General features: G+C 51.5%; 1 protein-coding gene across 1 annotated transcript in view; it reads right to left on the bottom strand.

Moving 5' to 3' along the window:
* The window catches only part of AKNA (AT-hook transcription factor), an 81,552-nt gene that overhangs the window by 28,133 nt on the left and 34,460 nt on the right, over window positions 1–18,959 (bottom strand). Inside the window, exons 5-11 of the mRNA XM_050926457.1 lie at window positions 6,836–6,992; window positions 5,776–5,936; window positions 5,464–5,523; window positions 4,088–4,215; window positions 2,573–2,789; window positions 1,943–2,097; window positions 910–1,083 (exon numbers count right to left, since the gene is read on the bottom strand). Coding sequence (XP_050782414.1) covers window positions 910–1,083; window positions 1,943–2,097; window positions 2,573–2,789; window positions 4,088–4,215; window positions 5,464–5,523; window positions 5,776–5,936; window positions 6,836–6,992 — 1,052 coding nt within the window. The remainder of the gene's footprint in view (window positions 1–909; window positions 1,084–1,942; window positions 2,098–2,572; window positions 2,790–4,087; window positions 4,216–5,463; window positions 5,524–5,775; window positions 5,937–6,835; window positions 6,993–18,959) is intronic.

Here is an 18,959-nt window from a genome sequence, read left to right as displayed (position 1 = left end):
AAGGTGAAAAATTTCCAAAAGTGGCCATTGATTTTGGGAGCCGAACTCGAGAGCATCCACAGGCAATTCAGATTGTGCGCTACAATACAATCAGTAAGCAAGTCCATCTGAGCGCCTAAAATGCAAGCATTTTGCAGAGGTTTTAAGAAAAATCCTGACTCTCCAAACCTGCAGAGTCAGTTTGTAGGATGGATGATTCATGGGGATAAATTTTTTTTCATTACTTTTTCCCTTTTTATGCTTGAAGATCTTGCACGTTGTGAAGGCTATTTGTTTAAAATAAATCTATCTCCCCATGATATACTGAGGAATAACAACAACAAAGGGCTGATTTTCAGAGATCTCAGGAGAAGCACTAGAGGAAGTGACAGGGAATTACAGGTGCCAGTCCCACACGGGGCCCTAGATAATTGAGACACACAGAATCAGTGGCCATCTCTGAAAATCTGGACCTGTCTAGCCATCATGGCTGCAAAGAAAACTTTTCAAATGTAACGTAATGCTGCGCAGCCTTCCTGAGAAACAACAGTCCCGGACAGCCATGAACTACCCCATTCCCCTGTGTTACCTCTGAACCCTAACAATGGCAAGGCAAACACCAGTAATATGAACTATTTCACAGCTGATCAGTTTAGCAGAAACAAAGCTCTGCACTTTAGCCTTTGGGTTTCCAAATGACAGGGCATTTAAACAAAGAAATGAAAATACAACTGTTTTTAATAGACATTTACTTTTTAAACAACAAAAGATCTTTGTAACGATTTCCTCTCCCTTCTAACAGAACCTAAATTTTGGGCCTATAGTCAGTTGGCGCTGTCCCTTTAAACTAGTCTCTTGCCACTTCCCATCTCCCCCCAATTAGTGCAGGATATTCACAGGGCATGTATTTTATGCTCCTGAATTACTTACAGCTGAGAGGTCACATGGGTCCTCTCTTCCTTTAATGACAGCATCCCGTGAGGGCTCTCAGCCGTCCCAGCATCCTCTGCAGCAGGGCCATCCACTTCCTGTGGGGAGTTGTTCTCTTCCAGGCCCAGCTGTTCCATGCTCAGAGATTCAGGCAAGGACTTGAAGCTATTGTAGCTGGTGGTATGAAAGAGATTGAGTGTCTCTCCATCCAGCCAGAGGTCCCCTTCCTAGTGGCAGCAATACCTTGTTCTAGCACCCAGACCCAGTTAAAACACCAGGGGCACTCTGCACCTTAGGATGATGCGCCAGCTCCCATTTGATCTGGATTGACTGGCAGCAGCCAGTTTCGCAGGACAGGTTAGCAGCCGGGTGCGTAAGCAAACAGGGCGCTGGCAGCTCTGTCAGAGCAAGGGCTAGTACGGGCAAAAGCTCCTCCTTCACTGCTCTGCAAAGCACCTCAATCCAACCTGGCAGAGGCGCTAACGATTTTAGCAATGCAGATGTGGTTGCTCCTGCCAGGTTAGTATCATGTGTTGGTTTTTCCAGGGGACAAGATTGAAGCTGCTAAACTCATGACATGTGTGTCCATGGCCGGGTTGGACATAGGCCTCCAGAGATGGGAACCAATTGCCCTTTTTGCCATGAGAAGTCTATGCTTGAACTCTCGGCCTGAACGATATCAGTTTCCCCTTCCCAGTTACAAACACAGTGATGAGGCAAAATGCACCTTTCCTGCCGGGGTGGGCAGGGAAGCTATTCTCAATGCAGAGATCTATGATGTGTATTCAGAGCCCCTGACCTGCAGGCCCCTTTGTGTGAATGCCTCAGAGAGCTGACACTGGCAAAGAATTGATTTGCCTGAAGTCGAAACACATCCCCCTCGGGCACAAAATTGCTGTACTGCATGATCACTGCACGCCGGCCACTTGTATTGCACGAGTGTTGGCTGTGAGAACGTAACATGGAGCGTGCATGTCCATTTCAACACGTCAGCATGCAAGTGTCTGGCTGGGTTAGCAGGGGCAACACTTACTGGTCCAGCAGGTTATCAAAGTCCTTCTCCACTTGAAGCTGCTTGTGCCGAAGGGGCTCGGGAAGCTCTTCTCTCTCCTCCTCCGTCTCGCCACTTGCAGAACTCACCTCTGCGTCCACTTGCATTTGGGCGCGGGCATGCTTTGGAACAGGGGCCTAGGGGTCAGAAAGGGGTAAGGTCAGCCTCCAAACCAGAACACCTCTGCCAGCAAGGGACGCTGCAGGGAATGGTACCATATGCTGGCTGCAAAGGACCTCAGCAATTTTCTAGTTCAAGCCACAAATGGAAAGAATCTTGAAAGAAGCCAAGGCTTCTACACCATGTCGGGGCAACTCAGCACTATGCCAGCTCCAGCCTCTTCCAGCAGGAGGCGCTGTAGGGAAGCGAGTGAGAGCTCAGGCTAGGTGTGGGGATGGGGAGAGCTCACTGCTACTCCAGTTCTGGCCTGACCCCATAGGAGTCACTGAGGGAACTAGGCAGCAGCAGTGGCTGCGGGCAGGGCATCCCTGCTACTCCAGTCCCAGGATCTCTCTGTAGGAGGATCATTTGAAAGCACTTCCAGTATAGTTTTCAGTAGTGTCCTTGCCTGGGAAACCTCAGGCCACAGAAACAGAGCAGCATGGCGTTTACCTCAGGGTAGGGAGTGCGAAGGGCCGGGATCGGGGCTTGAACTGATGGCCTTGGGGAGGAGAGTGGCGGCTCCGAGACCAGGGTCGGCAAACAGCTGGGACGCAAGGCCGGCTCAGAGCAACTCCTCGGGGAGGTCAGGCTCTGCAGCGCTCGGTCAATCCCATCCTTCAGCTCCTCCAAGCGTATTCCCAGGCGGAAAATCTCCCCTTCCACCGCTCTGAAACACACCAGGCCAGCAGTAGAGGGGTGAGGGCCTTCAAAACCATGTCCAGGTGGAAAGAAACATTCCACAGCTTAGAAAGGATGGATGGCCCAGTGGATAAGGCACCGGCATAGGACCCAGGTGCTCTGAGTTCAGGTCCCTGCTTTGTTACAGGCTGCTTGGCCCCATCCCCATCTGATAACAATCCTTCATTTGGCCTGCCTGTTTGGATTGCAAGTTCATGGCAGGGACTGTCTGTGGGTGCGTGTACAGCGCCTAGCACACTGGGCTTCTGCTCTGAGACACAGGGCACTGGCAATAGAAATAAAACATCATAACTGCCCCACACTAGAATGCTCTGGGCCAGGTTCTGAACCAGGTAAACCAGAAGCAGGGAAATGGCCAGACCAAAGGGCACAAACAGTGGCCAACAGCAGGTGCTTCAGCCTTAGGCTGGCTTCTCCCTCTTCCGTGTTTTCACCCTATCCGATATACCTGCAGGTGCTGTTATTGTCCATGTTAGTGAACGTCAGGACTAACTTCACTGGTGTGGGTGGGGTTACCCAGGATTTACACTGTTGTGGCTGAGATCAGATCTGGTCCACTCCCACCAGCTCTTAGAGCTCATCTGTCACCCAGGGTACACATGCAACTCCAGGTCATTGTCTGCAGCGTCGGAGCATCTTTTTAAACATGTGAATAATGCGCCAGGAGAAATCAGCCGACAGAGCTGGCTGGTACGGGACTGGAACGCAGCAGGCAGTAATTCACTGCTTAGGATTCACAGGCCTCATCCCTTCATTAACGTCCATAAGCATCAGTCAGGAAACACAGGTAGATTAGAATAAAATGGCATAATCACAACAGGACAGGACAGTGCCACAAATGTGGCTACATTAATCACACTGATGGACTGCAGCTCATCTGCACGGGAGTTAAGCATTCATTCATGCCCCTTTGCGGCTGGCTGCTCAAATAAACCCAGCTTTCCAACTCCACTCCCAGAGCCCCTCTCTGCCCAACCTACATTTTCTTTCTTGGGCTCTAACCCCCTCATTGCAGGGTCTGAGCACCTCATTTATCCTCACCCCCCGGGGGCAGTGTTGTCGTCTGCATTTTACAGACGGGAACAGAGAAACTAAGCAATTTGCCCAAGGTCACAGGGTACCTGTAGCTAAGCCCAGAATTGAAAGCCTGGTCTCCAGAGTCCCAAGCTGGCACTCTAACCACTGAGCCATGCTTCCTCTTGATATAAATCATCATTTGAAGAGGATGCTGTTAAAGGAGCAAAGGCGGATGAAAAAAAAAGCTACCTGTCTGGATCGAAGTCCCCAAGGGGCCGCGCTGCGCCTGGGCGCTGTTGCTGCAGGCGGTACTCTTCCCGGGCCTGCAGATACGCTCGCTCCAGAGCATCCTGTGCGTCCTTCAGCCTCATAAATCCCTATGAGGGGGATAGCACATCAAAACGTGTGAGTCTGAGCTTTTACCCCCTCCATGCTATGGAATCCTTATGCCAGATGACACGCCCAGGACGGTGTCTGGCTAGGACTTGAGGGTGGGATTTTGAACTCCAGCCAGGCTGAACTGGGCCTGTGAATCCTGAGGTAACAAAGCCAGGACCACGCACATGCAGCCATCACGAGTCCTCAGAGGAGATAAACCTGGGACCTTCAGAACCAGAAACATGAGCCTCTGTCAACTGAGCTAGAGGGTTACTCCATTAGCTATGCTCAAGTAGAAGGCTCTTATCCCCTTTGGGGTCAGCCGGAAGAGGAAACAGGATCACACACACCAAATCAATGTATTACAATGGTGCTAGGAACTGTATAGATATGCCCAGCACTGGCACCTCTGGCACAGGAGGACTAGGTAAGTACAGCATTGCTTAACAACCTCCTCCTGCTCTGCTGCCCTGTTTGCCTCCCAACCAGGGCCGGCTCCAGGCACCAGCGCAGGAAGCAAGGGCTTGGGGTGGCCAGTGGAAGGGGTAGCACATCCAGGTCTTTGGTGGCAATTCGGCAGCGGGTCCCTCAGTCCTTCTCTTCCTCTTTGAGCTGCCGCCGAAGTGCCGCCGAAGAGGAAGAGAGGGAGCGAAAGACCTGCCGCCGAATTGCCATAGAAGAATGAAGCGGCGCGATTGAGCTGAAGTGCCGCCGATCGTCTTTATCTTTTTATTCGCTTCGCCGCTTGGGGCGGCAAAAAAGCTGGAGCCGGCCCTGCTCCCGACGCTCAATGAAGAGCTCTTACACTGAAGCTGGGGCCCGGCTGTGAAACTCCACGGCTGTGACTGTACCCAGCTGCGGCAGTGTCACTACGTTGGCATCACAGCAGCAGGTTGCCACCTCGCCCTGGCGTGACGCTGCACAGCATCGGGAGGCAACAGTACAGTGTCCTGGCACTGAACAGCCTCAGGCCTGGTGACACTGCTTTATTTGGGACACGCGGGGTCTTCTGCATAGAATCAACGGACTGGAAGGGACCTTGAGAGGTCATCTAGTCCAGTCCCCTGCACTCCTGGCAGGACTAAGTATTATGCACTTCAGCCGCTCTGGGGTTCTCAGTGACCAAATGGGCCACATGCACGCGCCTGGCACTAGACACAACTGCCACTCCACATCTATCTCCTGGAAATTCCTGGGATCTCAGAAAAGGGCCTAATAAGAGAAGCAGAAAGTAAAGCTGGGTATACCGAGAGCTGGTCCCGCGGGGTGAGTCTTCCCATTTGGATCAGTCCCTCGAAGGATTCCACCTGGATGGGAGGAGTAAGGCATTAACTAACGTCCCATGGAGCTGACCTACGGGAAGGTAATTTAACGGTTGCAGCATTACAATGGAGCTTAACCTCCTAGACCTGCCCCTCCTCTTCCTCATGGTTCCTTTCTTGTCCCCCATCCCTTGCTGGATTCTCCCCCAGCACTGACAAAGTCAGTGCCCCCAGTCCCCAAATACGAGTGGGTTTCGTTCCACACACTGCCATTTGCTCGCTCTGGACCCCACTTGCCTGCATCTCAAATTTCCTCGCCTGACCCGCTAGAGTCTGTGTCAGGGGATCCTCTGGAAACGGTTTCTCCGTAGAGGTGCAGGCGTCAACCCCAGCCACACTGGTGAGTGCGGAATGAGCCGGAAAGGATGGAGCCTGGTCACCTGGTGCTGACGATGGCCCTGGAAGAGAAGACAAATGTAAGACGATCCCAGCTGCGTCTTCTCCCTTCTCTAGGTGTCGCCAAGACTAAGGGACCACCTCGATCCTGAACACCATGGCAGGGACAAACCACAGTCTCCAGACCTGACTCCAGAGCAGCGAGATCAAATACGTTCAGCTCACTCTCTGCAGCTCCTGATGAGTCAGAGAGCGTCTGGGTTTCAGTCTCTGGTGCATGTGTCAATCGGCAGATGGAACTCCTTGTGAATGGGCATCTGCCTTGGCACGGGGCTGCGCTGGGATGAAAAATCAGCCCTGCTCGGCTCTCTTTGCTTCTCTCACTGCTGCTGAGAAGACGGCGGGGGATATTCAGAGCTGGTACAAATGGTGCCAACTCCATTGAAGTCACTGGCATCATGGCCGCTTGCACCAGTGATGAATTTGGACCCAGGCCAACACTGGACCACATCCTTCCCTTACAGAGACACGTGGGGACTGCACATGGGCAGCACGGATGCAGCTAGGCAGGTGATGACAAGATGCTGCATGACAGGGATCCCAGCAATGGGTGGGCAGCACAGGCGCAGGGCAGGGAGGGCGCAAGGTGACTGGATCCTGCACACCAGAATGAGCAGCGTCTGCAAGAACACAGCACCCCTACCACCATGGTGGAGTCCTGGGAGCTGGAGCATAGGCTAGCGATGATGGACAGCATCTCCAGCTTCTGGTAGGTGGCGTGCATCCAGATTCCTCCGTTGGCATTTGCTCTGGAGCTGTTCCCATCTCTGCTGCCCAGTTGTGAACAGCTGGAGAACAGCAGGTGCAAGGGAGCTGCTTATTGCCAGGGAGGAAGGAAGGGGGCAGCAGAACGAGAGGAAAAGCAGCTGCACTAACAGACTCTCCAGTGCTTCAAACCCACCTTCATCCAGACCCTCTGGCAGGGCTGGAGCAGGAGTGGTGCTGAACTCTGCTGTCTGGATCTGTGGGATGCTGAAAGCCATGACCTTGGAGCCGTGGGCCATGGTCCCCATGTGAACGCTGTGGCTCGGCTTCGGCGGGTCGGCGTACAAGCTCACCTGAGGGGCGGGGAGAAAACAGAGCAGAGAATTCAGGTCACTCCTGACACTGACCCTCAGCACCCAGAGGATCAGGCTTGCAGACACCAATTGATCCACGGGGACAGCTTGTGGGAAGCACCAGCTCTTTGTGTTGCTTTAGCCTGGGGGATATTCTTACATGCTGGCCTTGGGGTAATGCTCTGCACTGCCGTAAAGGAGCTCCCGCTCCCATTCCCTGCTCTGATCTCCTACTGCCCAAGCAGGGAGAGGCTGACAGCACCATGCACAGAGGGGGCTTGGCTGCGGGCATGTCCAGCAGCACCAGCTGTGGGATTCTGTCAAAGGAAGAGCCAGCTCCACCACTAACCAACTGCTCATCTTGCCTCTCACATTGCTATTGGGCTTTCTGAGGGACAGCAGGAGTCTCTGAGCCAGCAGAGCAGAGCCTAGTAAACACCAGCTCAGTCTGGCCCTACCACCCCTTACGTTGCCTAGAAGACCCTGATCTCCACCTCAAGGAACAGCAGCAGCAGCATCACATTCCCAGAACATCAGTGCAGGGCTAATGATTGGGGTGGGTGCATCAGGGTGGATGGAGTGTAATATAGCACTCAGAAGATGTGTATCTACATGTACACTCAAATCCATGCGTAGCCCACATACACAAAACTGCATGCGCACACACTCAAACACATGCACACACATATCCACCTTGACACGTTATTAAAATTTTGGGCACATAAAGTGCTGAAAGCAGAAATCTCTCCCTGAACTATTTTCCAGACAAACCCTTTCTTTGGCTCCCTTGTCAGTCCAGAAGGAGCACCAACGATACCCATACTAGTTGGCACCAGGATGCCCGTGTTGGCTGGCAGTGCCTCTCTTTTAAGTTGCACTTCACATCCTCGCAATAAAATGCAATCCATTCAGAAACAGTCTCGTCACCTCAGCACCAAGGCACTTGTCTCTGCCTTCTTCTTCCTCGGCCCCTTTCCCAGCTCTCATCCCTCCTCTGCTGGCAGAGGACTTAGCTGGATTTCAGTAATCCCCGCCATCTGCTCACTCCCACACTGTGAAGCATGGCTCAGAACCCAGCTCCACCTGCCCCACATTAACCAATATCTGGGAGGAGTTTCCTCCAAAGCTCTTCCTTTCATTCCATTTCTGGTAGCAAATTTTCCCCCGCCCAAGCTCCCATGAACCCAGGTGGAGACAGAGGGCAGGGCTTGTGCCCATCTGTGCTCTTCTGGACTGGTCCTTGCCTTATTGTTACCCCCATCCAAAGCCCTCTATAACAACAGCCAGAAAGAGTCAGATCAAAGATCCATCTACCCAGTATCCTGTCTTCCGACAGTGGCCAACGCCAGGCGCCTCAGAGGGAATGAACAGAACAGGTAATTATCAAATGATCCATCCCCGTTGCCCATTCCGAGCTTCTGGCAAACAGAGGCTAGGAACGCCATCCCTGCCCATCCTGGGTAATCATCATCGATAGACCTCGCCTCCATGAATTTATCTAGTTCTTTTTTGAACCCTGTTATAGTCTTGGCCTTCACAACATCCCCTGGCACAGTGCGTTGTGTGAAAATATACTTCCTTTTGTTTGTTTTAAACCTGTTGCCTATTAATTTCATGTGGTGATCTCTAGTTCTTATGTTATGAGAAGGAGTAAATAACACTTCCTTATTTACTTTCTCCACAGCAGTCATGATTTTATAGCTCTCTATCATATCCCCCCCTTAATTGTCTCTTTTCCAGGCAGAAAAGTCCCAGTCTTATCGATCTCTCCTCATATGGCAGCCATTCCCATTCCATACTCTTTGTTGCCCTTTTCTGAACCTTTTCCAATTCCAATATATCTTTTTTGAGACGGGGCGACCACATCTGCACACAGTATTCAAGATGTGGGTGTACCATGGATTTATATAGAGACAATATGATATTTTCCATCTTATTATTTATCCCTTTCTTAATGGTGCCCAACATTCTGTTTGCTTTTTTGACTGCTGCTGCACATTGAGTGGATGTTTTCAGAGAACTATCCACAATGACTCCAAGATCTATTTCCTGAGTGCTAACAGCTAATTTAGACTCCATCATTTTATATGTATAGTTGGGATTGTATTTTCCAATGTGCATTACTTTGCATTTATCAACACTGAACACCAGTTGCCATTTTGTTGCTCAGTCACCCACTTTTGTGAGATTCCCTTTGTAGCTCTTCGCAATCTGCCTGGGACTTAACTATCTTGAGTAGCTTTGTATCATCTGCAATTTTTGCCACCTCACTGTTTACTTCTTTTTCCAGATCATTTACGAATATGTGGAATAGGACTGGGCCCAGTACAGACCCCTGGGGGACACCACTATTTACCTCTCTCCATTCTGAAAACTGATAATTTATTCCTACCCTTTATTTCCTATCTTTTAACTAGTTACTGATTCATGAGAGAACCTTCCCTCTTATCCCATAACTGCTTATTTTGCTTAAGAGCCTTTGGTGAGGGTCCTTGTCAAAGGCTTTCTGAAAATCTAAATACACTATATCCACTGGATCTCCTTTGTCCGCATGCTTATTGACCTCCTCAAAGAATTCTAGTAGATTGGTGAGGTATGATTTCCCTTTACAAAAACCATGTTGACTCTTCCCCAACAAATCATGTTCAACGATGTGTCTGACAATTCTATTCTTTACTATAGTTTCAACTAGTTTGCCTGGTAATGAATTTAGGCCTGTAATTGCCAGGATTGCCTCTGGAGCCTTTTTAAAAAATTGGTGTCGCATTAGCTATCCTTCAGTCATCTGGTACAGAAGCTGATTTAAATGATAGGTTACAAACCACAGTTAGCAGTTCTACAATTTCACACCTGAGTTCTGGCGACTTCCCCAGATTTGTCACCTAAAAAGAATGTCTCAGGTTTGGGAAGCTCCCTCACATCCTCAGCCGTGAAGACTGATTTATTTAGTTTCTCCGCAATGGCCTTATCACCCTGGAGCGCTCCTTTAGCCTCTCGATTGTCCAGTGGCCCCACTGGTTAGTTAGCAGGCTTCTTGTTTCTGATGTACTTAAAAAAAAAATTTGCTATTACTTTTTAGAGTCTTTGGCTACCTGTTCTTGAAATTCTTTTTTTTGGCCTTCCTAATTATATTTTTACGTTTCATTTGACAGAGTTTATGCTCCTTTCCATTTTCCTCAATAGGATTTAACTTCCACTTTTTAAAGGATGCCTTTTTGCCTCTCACTGCTTCCTGTACACTGTTTACATTGTTTATGTTGGTGGCACTTTTTTGGTTCTCTTACTAAGTTTTTTACTTTGGGGTATACATTTATGCTGAGCCTCTATTACGGTGTCTTTAAAAAGTTTCCATGCAGCTTGCAGGGATTTCACTTTTGGCACTGTACCCTTTACTTTTTGTTTAACTAACTTCCTGAGTTTTGTGTACAGTAGTTCCCCTTTCTGAAATGAAATGCCTCTGTGGTGGGCTGCTGTGATGTTTTTCCCACCACAGGGATGTTAAATTTAATTACATTATGGTCACTATTACCAAGCGGTTTAGCTACATTCACCTCTTGGACCAGATCCTGTGCTCCATTTAGGGCTAAATCAAGAATTGCCTCTCCCCTTGTGGGTTCCAAGACCAGCTGCTGAAAGAAGCAGTCATTTAAGGTGTCAATAAACTTTATCTCTTGCATCCTGTCCTGGAGGTGACGTGTACCCAGTCAATAATGGGGATAATTGATTATTGAGTTCTTTATTTTAATAGCCTCTCGAATCTCCTGAAGCATTTCACAGTCACTATCACCATCCTGGTCAGGCGGTCGGTAGTATCTCTCTGAGGCTATATTCTTATTATTCAGGTACGTAATTACTATCCATAGAGCAGGGTTTCGCAAACTGGGGTTGCCGCTTGTGTAGGGAAAGCCTCTGGCGAGCTGGGCCGGTTTGTTTACCTGCCACGTCCGCAGGTCCGGCTGATCGTGGCTCCCAGTGGCAGCAGATCGCTGCTCCAGGCCAATGGGAGCTGCTGGGAGCAGCAGCCAGTAAGTCCCTCGGCCCACACCGCTTCCAGCAGCTCCCATTGGCCTGGAGCAGCGATCCGCAGCCAGTGGAAGCCGTGATCGGCCGGACCTGGGGACAGGGCAGGTAAACGCACCGGCCCGGCCCTCAGGGCGACCCCAGTTTGAGAAACCCTGCCATAGAGATTCTATGGTACAGCTGTATTGGCCGTTGACCACAAGAGTGCTGTTGTGAGCAGCTGGCTCGGAACTCGTCGGGTTTCTGTTTCCATTAGTAGCCACCCAGGAGCCTGCCCCACAGAGCAGAAATCGACTCATTTCTCTCCAGAGTTGGTGGCTAAAATGCAGTTTGCAGGTCAAAACTGCTCCAAGGAGTTTTCCAGCTGGCTAGTGTGACAGAGTTTCAGCAGATGTTGTACTCCCAGCCAGACAGCCTTGTTGCTGGAGAGGTGCATGCTGGCAGCTGGAGCTAGAGCTGGGCAAAATGTTTGCAGCAAATAGTAAATTTGCTGAAAAATGTATTTTGGGGGGTATTGAAACTATTCACAAATTCAGGTCAAATTTGACTAACAGTTTCAACCAAAAATAATAAATAAATGAAGAATTCAGAAATGTTTGTGAAACGAATCGTTCCCACATTTAGTTTTGAATCAAGAATGAAAAGTTTTGTTCAACCTGAATTCCTTTTTTTTCTTTTGGTTTTTTCATTTCAGCGAGAAAAACTGAAGGAAAAAAAATCAGTTTTGATTAGAAACGAACCAAATTCTTTTTCTGTATTTTTCAGTTTAGCCCCCAAACAAAAGAATCAGTTGTTCGCCTGGCCCTTTTCTCTTCATCTGTTTTAGCCACTGAGTGTTGCCTGGAACCAGCAACGCGAGACAGCAGTCACTCAACATGCATGTCACACACGAAGGACGACGCACAGCACCACACCTAATTACACAGAGCATGGATCTACACGGAAGAGGAACGTATCCTACCCCAGGAACTCATGCAAATACATACCTGCACGTGAATCCTCATACAATTATACATTCACAAAAGCATGCACGTGTGGCCCTCGACAGGTCCTTCTGGCCTTGAGAATCATTCATTCAGAAGGCAGGAATAGTACCATGCGATATCGATGACTCCCCCACAAAGCACAGGCAGTGGATTACAAACAGCAAATGTTTTGCAGCAACAGTAGAGTTAAGCAGTTTGCGAGCTACCCATGGGCTCAGCTCATCCATCAGATAGAGCATGCAGCTGTACAACCAACGTGTTCGGGGACAATGCACAAACCCAGAGGGGAGGTGAATGTGTTGAATGGATTTGTCCTTGTGAACAGCCTGCTCAGCTTTGTTCCATGTCAGGTCGGTGCCAGCCAGTTTTATGCCGGAATGCAGCAAAAGACTGGCTCTTGGGAATGGAAACAGAAAGATTTTGTGACTTGTACAGCCAGAAAACATATTTACCGTATTTATTTATAACAGAGCTGGGGGACTTGCATGCACCTACCAAGAGACGTTGCCTGGCTCAGAGAGTGCACAATCTAGAGAGATGAGACAGACAAAAGATGGACGATTATTATCTGCACTTTGCTATGGGAAATCAAGGCACAGAGAGATTGAAAGTGACCTGCCCCCAGCCATGTGGTGAGCCAGTGTCAGAGCAGGGAATTGAACCCACAGCTCAATGCCTTACCCACAAGACCATCCTTCCTCCCCAGTCTGCCTCTAATTTCAACAGCTGACTTCTATTCTAATTTGAGACTGACTGGAAGGATTGTTTAGTTTCAAGGAGCGCCAGCATGAGACCCGGGGACAGTCACGGTGTTGTGAGGAGAGTGAAGGCTCCTGTTCCAAAGCCAGCAGGACAGCCCCGATTCTCAGCCTGCAAGATCATTAGAGTCTCGAGTTCACTTGGGCACATGCTTCACACAGCACCACAAGGTGATGGAGGGAGGAAGTGCGGGCCTGTGGTTACAACATGAGCAGAGATGCAGGAGAACTAGGTTCAAGTCCCTCCTCTGTTACTGACTCTCCTGTATGACCTTGGGTGAGTCACTTAGCCTCTCTGTGCCTCAATCCCCCATCTGTACAATGGGTATAGCAGTCCTGCCCTACCTCACAGAGGTGTTGTGAGGATAAATACATTAAAGATTGTGAGGGGCATATTACAGCGAAGGGGGGCATGTAAGTACCTAAGACAGATGATGCCAGCACACCATCGACACCACATCAGCGTCGAGATAACACAGTGTGATAACCTGGGACACACAACATTGTGCCATCGCTTGGACACAAACACTGCAGGGGCACGGTGTGATGACTGCATCCTGTAATGCACAGTCCAGCGTCCCCTGCCCACAAATGCACAATGGCTGCTCTAGGCGATCCATTAGTTGAAGACGGAGCCTTCATGCGCTGATGATCAAAGATAAGAACTTGAAACAGAAAGAAAAGAAAAGCGCTCTGGAGATTAGAGAGATGCACATCTGATTTGCGGGAAAAGACCCAGGGTGGGAGCACACGACCAAGATACTTGGTGACCTGTCTGCAAATGCTCCGGCACTCCCACCATATAGCCTAAAGCTGCCAGCAATTGGAAGTTCCAGCCATCCTTACAGACTTTTCTGCCTCCGGAAGCAGAGGGGGGGGCGCGTGCCTGGGAACGTGCATGTTTTTATATATAAATACACACACTAGCTAATCGCTTGCAATGATTCAGAAAGCAGCGGCTGGTGCCAGCAAGACCTTTTGGGCTAATAAAATAGTCACTGACTATGATAAGTTACAGGCTTAAGAGCCTAATTCTTTCTTATTTAAAGAGACACTGCAGTGCTTCTCCAGAAGGGGTCCAGAGGAAACGCACAGCAGTCCCTGTTAGTTTCAGCCAAACCTTCAATCTTCAGCAGGCTTCCATGTTTGCGCCCCCGATGAGGGCCTGTTCAGGCATTTATACTACACTCATCACTGGTGGAGCTGAGACGCCTAGCTAGCTACCTGACCTAAACTGCCAGCCCAAAACACTCCCCAATTCTGCACATCCAAATTATTTTCATCTGCAGTTTGTGCGCACAACAAATGGAAGCCAGTGTTTGTAAATCTGCCTCTTTCTGTCTTCTCCTAACCAGCATTCCTCTCCCTAAGGGGACTACAGGCTGGCTTCCCCAGAGGGATGGGTTGGCCGTGCTGATCCTATGTAGAATTCTGACAAATAAGCGATGCTCTCGGCTGGTGATTAGTTCTGGTCTACACTAAAGCTAATGCTACTTTCCCTATATTGAGGGTTAGTCTTTCCTAATGGTTAGAACAAGGAATTGGAAGTCAGGACTCCTGGGTTCTTTCCCAGCTCTGACTTGGCTGGGTAACTTTGGGCAAGTCACTTGAGACCTGATTTTCAGAAGTGCTGAGCACCTGCAACTCCGATGGACAGCAGGAGGGGTGGGATGTTCAGCTGTTCCGAAAATCAGGTCCTTAACGTTCTCAGTGTCTCCATTCCTCTGCGTAGAGTGGGGAGAACCCCTACCTCAAGAGGGGAGGTTTAATGTTTAATGTGCTTTGAGATCCTCACATGGCAGGTGCTGAAACAGCGCAAAGCATTATTGCAGGCCACATCACCTCGAGCAGATCAGAGCTGCTCCTCGATGTTTGTAGCACAGCTGGAGGCTGCACTTCAGTCCTCCCAGCCCTTGAGTTCACCAATAAACCTTCCCCGTGTGATGGAGAGGAGAGTGTATTGCTGATCAGCTGGAAAGCCTGGAGAATGGCGCTGGGTGCTGCACTGTCACTTTAAGAGCTGGATGGATTCTTTGGGAAAAAGAGGTTCCACCCCACATCTACAGGCTGCCAAATCCATTATCCTAGGGGGACCCACCCAGTCTGGGCTCCAGATAGGGAGGATCAGAGCTCACCTACACTTGTCTGCCTGCAGGGCCATGGTGCTGAAAGAGGCCCCCTCTCTCCCCAGCCAACCGGGGCCTGGGAGCGGGTACACAGTGATCCTGCGGCTGGGAGGCTGTAGTGCAGAGTGACAGCGCTCACCTGAGCCCAGGGAGCTACTGGCACGTGAGATGTTGTACTGAGAAGTGTCAACCGCTGTCATGTCGCACGGCAGTGCTAGAGAGAGATGTGCTGTGCAAGCCAAGATGACAAGCCCTGCAGGGGAGCACGGCCCTTCACCAGGCCTGAGGGGGCCTTGCAGACAGAGGACCAGACACTGAACAGGAAGAGGGAGGGATGTGCTCTGCTTAGGGCTGGTACCCTGCTCCCACTTCCAAACCCTGTTCACCGATAGACCCTTCACCGCACAGAGGCCCCCACTCCCAGAGGGTGTCTCTCCATCACCACAAGCCTAGCTAGACACTTGCCCTTCTACCCCCAGGTCTCATTCCCAGACAACGTCCTCTCTAACAAGCCCTGTCCATACCCCACCTCCCTGCACAAGGCTGGGCTCCCCTCCAAGCTGCATTCACAGACGCATCGCCCCGCTACCAGACACACAATCTGTTCACAGACAGTGCCTCCTCCACACTGAGCCCCAGTCACTCCTCTCACCGGGGCCTCCCCTGCTCACAGACCAACCCTCCTCAGCCAGCCCGCGCCACATCCCAGACAGACCGTCTGCACAGCCTCCCTCTGCCCTGGGATGATCACAGCACGCGGACTGCTGCCAGCTCTCTCAGCTGCAGCTTTTCTCCGGGGCGTCCCACCGCACTTCCTGCTACAGCAGAGCACGGCAAAGAGCGACTGTGGCCCCAGCTGGCATTTGCGCACGTGTGCGTAAGGCACTGCATGGGAGGCTAAAGGGGACGGGTGTCCCCAAAGCTAGGAGGACAGGGTATCGTGGAGCACAGCTATACCCCAGAATGCCATGGAGCAGCAAGAGGAAGGATTGCCTAGTGGTTTGGGCACTAGCCTGGGACTTGAGAGATCCAGGTTCAGTTCTCTGCTTCTCCACCGTGGAAGTTCCGTGGCCTGCGTTATCCAGGAGATCAGACTTGACGGTCACACTTCCGGCCTTGGAATCTAGGATGTGGGCAAGTCACCATCAAAGTTAATGGAGCTGGAACAATTTGCACCTGCTGAGGAGCTGGCTCTCTGTGCCTCAGTGTTCCTTATGTAAAATGGGGATAACAGCACTGGCCTGCCACCCATGGGTGTTGTGAAGACAAATACATTAAGGAGTGTGAGGTGCTACGGCAGGGGTGGGCAAACTACGGCCCGCAGGCCACATCCAACCCGTCAGATCTTTCAATTCAGCCCTCAGCTGTGGTCGGGAGCTTGCCCCGGGAAGCAGCTGGCATGATCCCCTATCTGGCTCCTATGTAGTATGCGAAGGGATGGTCAGGTGGCTCTGCGTGCTGCCCCGTCCACAGGCACCGCCCCTACAGCTCCCATTGGCCGGGAAGGGCACCTGCGAACGGGGCAGCACTCAAAGCCACCTGGCCACACCTCCGCGTAGGAGCCAGAGAGGGGGATGTGCTTCTGGGAGCTGCTTGAGGTAAGCGCCGCCTGGAGCCTGAAACCCTGAGCCCCTCCCGTGCCTTAATCCCCTGATCCCCTTCATGCCCTCTGAACCCTTTGATCCCAGCCTGGAGCCCCCTCGTCTACCCCACACCCCTCATCCCCCGCCCAACCCCAGAGCCTGCCTCCCCAGCCAGAGTCCTCACCCCCCCATGCCCCAACAGTCTGCTTCATCCCTGATCCCCCTCCTGCCCTCTGAACCCCTCAGTCCCAGCCCGGAGCGCCCTCCTGCACCCCAAATTCCTCATCCCCAGCCCCATCCTTGAGCCCGCACTCCTAGCTGGAGCCCTCATCACCACCTCCCCACACCCCAACCCCCTGCCCCAGCCTGGAGCTCCTTGCCCCAGCCAGAACTTTTCATCTCTGCACCCGCAGCTGGAGCCCTGACCCCCTCCCGCACCCTTATCCCCAATTTTGTGAGCATTCAAGGCCCGCCATTCAATTTCCACACCCTGATGTGACCCACAGACCAAATAGTTTGCCCACCCCTGTGCAATGGTGATGGGGGCCAGAGAACTACAGAGCGAATGAGCCGCGTGGCACCTGCAGCAGATCATTTGCCTAATCGATGGCAGGAAAGAGTGTGTATTACTCATTGGTTCCAGCTACATACAAAGCAAGGAAACAACTGCAGGGAGCAGCCCCCCATCCCCGTCTTAGTGCATCTGCACACAGCACATGCCTTGCAGCTGCGGTTTCACCCAGGCACAGCACCACCAGGTGCAGGGTACCACAGAACCAGCCCTGCCGTCTCTGCTAAGGTTCCTGAGCGCAAAGTCCTCGGCCAGAATACTGATGGCAAGTGAACCTACCAGAGGCAGGCACGCAAGAGCCACTTCAGAATGCACACGAACGGCCATGGGGGTGTTTTTGCACCACGCACCCAGCTTCAGAGGTGTCTCTTTTCTTGCCGGGGCTTGGCCTCGAACAGGAAGGGGAGGAGGGGAGTGTAGCGGGTAGTTTACCCTGCTCCTGCCCTGAAGGGCTTAAAACAGCTCTGGGAGAGGGCTGGGGCAGGGGAAAGGCTGGGCTAATGGGGAAAGCAGCCCTAGGTGCAGCAGTGCAATCTGGGCCCAGCTGGCCCTTATAAGAGGGCGTGGGGCCAGAAGGAAACAGACACTCTCTCTCTAGCCTCTTGAGAGAGGAGGACCCGACAGGGAAGCTGAAGAGGGTACCTAGGGTGCAGCAGTGCTGGGGAAGGGCAGAGGGAGCTGGGGAACTCCAGCCTAGCAAAGCCCCAGGCTGCAGGCCAAGTTAAGGGCCCACAAAGGTGCTGGGGCTGCAGAGGGGCAGCCCAGATACAGGCAGAGGCAGCTGGTCCAACCCCCGTTCTGGCGATGAGTGGTTTATAGGCTGCAATCTGCCCCAGGGAGCAGGGGCTAGGTGGTGACTGGTAGTACCCACTGAGGCAAGGTGGGGATAGGACGGTTGGGGGGGTTCTCCTGAGAGGGGAGACCCAGAGACAGAGTGGGTACTGTAGTGGGCAGAACCCCTGGGCAAAGGGCACCGGGGTCCGGAAGGGACATGGGGGGGGCAGCGGCAGGTGAGACCTCAGCCAACAGAGGGCACTCTAGAGCTGGAAAAGAGCTAATTCTCTGGACAACCAGCAGGAGGCGCCGTGCTGGTGAGTCGTTGTCCCGCCACAGGGAGACCGAGAAGCTTTGCAATGTGACATTGCGCCAGATTTCGACTTCCCCCAGTGCTGCACTTGCTAAACCGCAGCTCAGCAGTTCCCCAGAAAGAGGAAGGAAGCAGGAGGCAGCGTGCGAGGACGCTGCGAATTCAAAGCTTGGGCCGTTGGAAGGGGACTAGAGATGGAGCCTTTTGCTAGAAGCCAGGTTCCTATTGAGCAACTAACCCTCCACGTGCGTGTGTGCTGTCAGACTAACCAAACTCTGGGCTGCTGGGATGAAAATCAGACTGCTGCCCTCACTGGGGTGTGACTATGAATCCATACTGCTCATATTTATATTAACCCTGGAGACAGCCCCTCTCATCAGCAGACAGGCTGAGGGGGGCAGATTCTGAACCTTAGAGAAAATCCAAGCTTCAACCAGTTACAAACCACTCTGGCAATCTGGCAGGAGCCCGATCCTCAGAACTGCACCTGAGGCCTGGTCTACACTACGCGTTTAAACCAATTTTAGCAGCGTTAAACTGATTTAACACTGCACCCATCCACACAGCGAGGCCTTTATATCGATATAAAGGGCTCTTTAAACCAGTTTCTGTACTCCTCCCTGACGAGAGGAGTAGCGCTGAAATCAGTATTGCCATATCGGATTAGGGTTAGTGTGGCCGCAAATCAACAGTATTGGCCTCCGAGTGGTATCCCACAGTGCACCATTGTGACCACTCTGGACAGCAATCTGAACTCAGAGGCACTGGCCAGGTAGACAGGAAAAGCCCCGAGAACTTCTGAATTTCATTTCCTGTTTGCCCAGCATGGAGCTCTG

Source organism: Gopherus flavomarginatus, chromosome 17 (assembly GCF_025201925.1).
Source record: "Gopherus flavomarginatus isolate rGopFla2 chromosome 17, rGopFla2.mat.asm, whole genome shotgun sequence".
Classification (NCBI taxonomy): Eukaryota; Metazoa; Chordata; order Testudines; family Testudinidae; genus Gopherus; species Gopherus flavomarginatus.
This window is presented reverse-complemented; position numbering and strand designations above follow the sequence as displayed.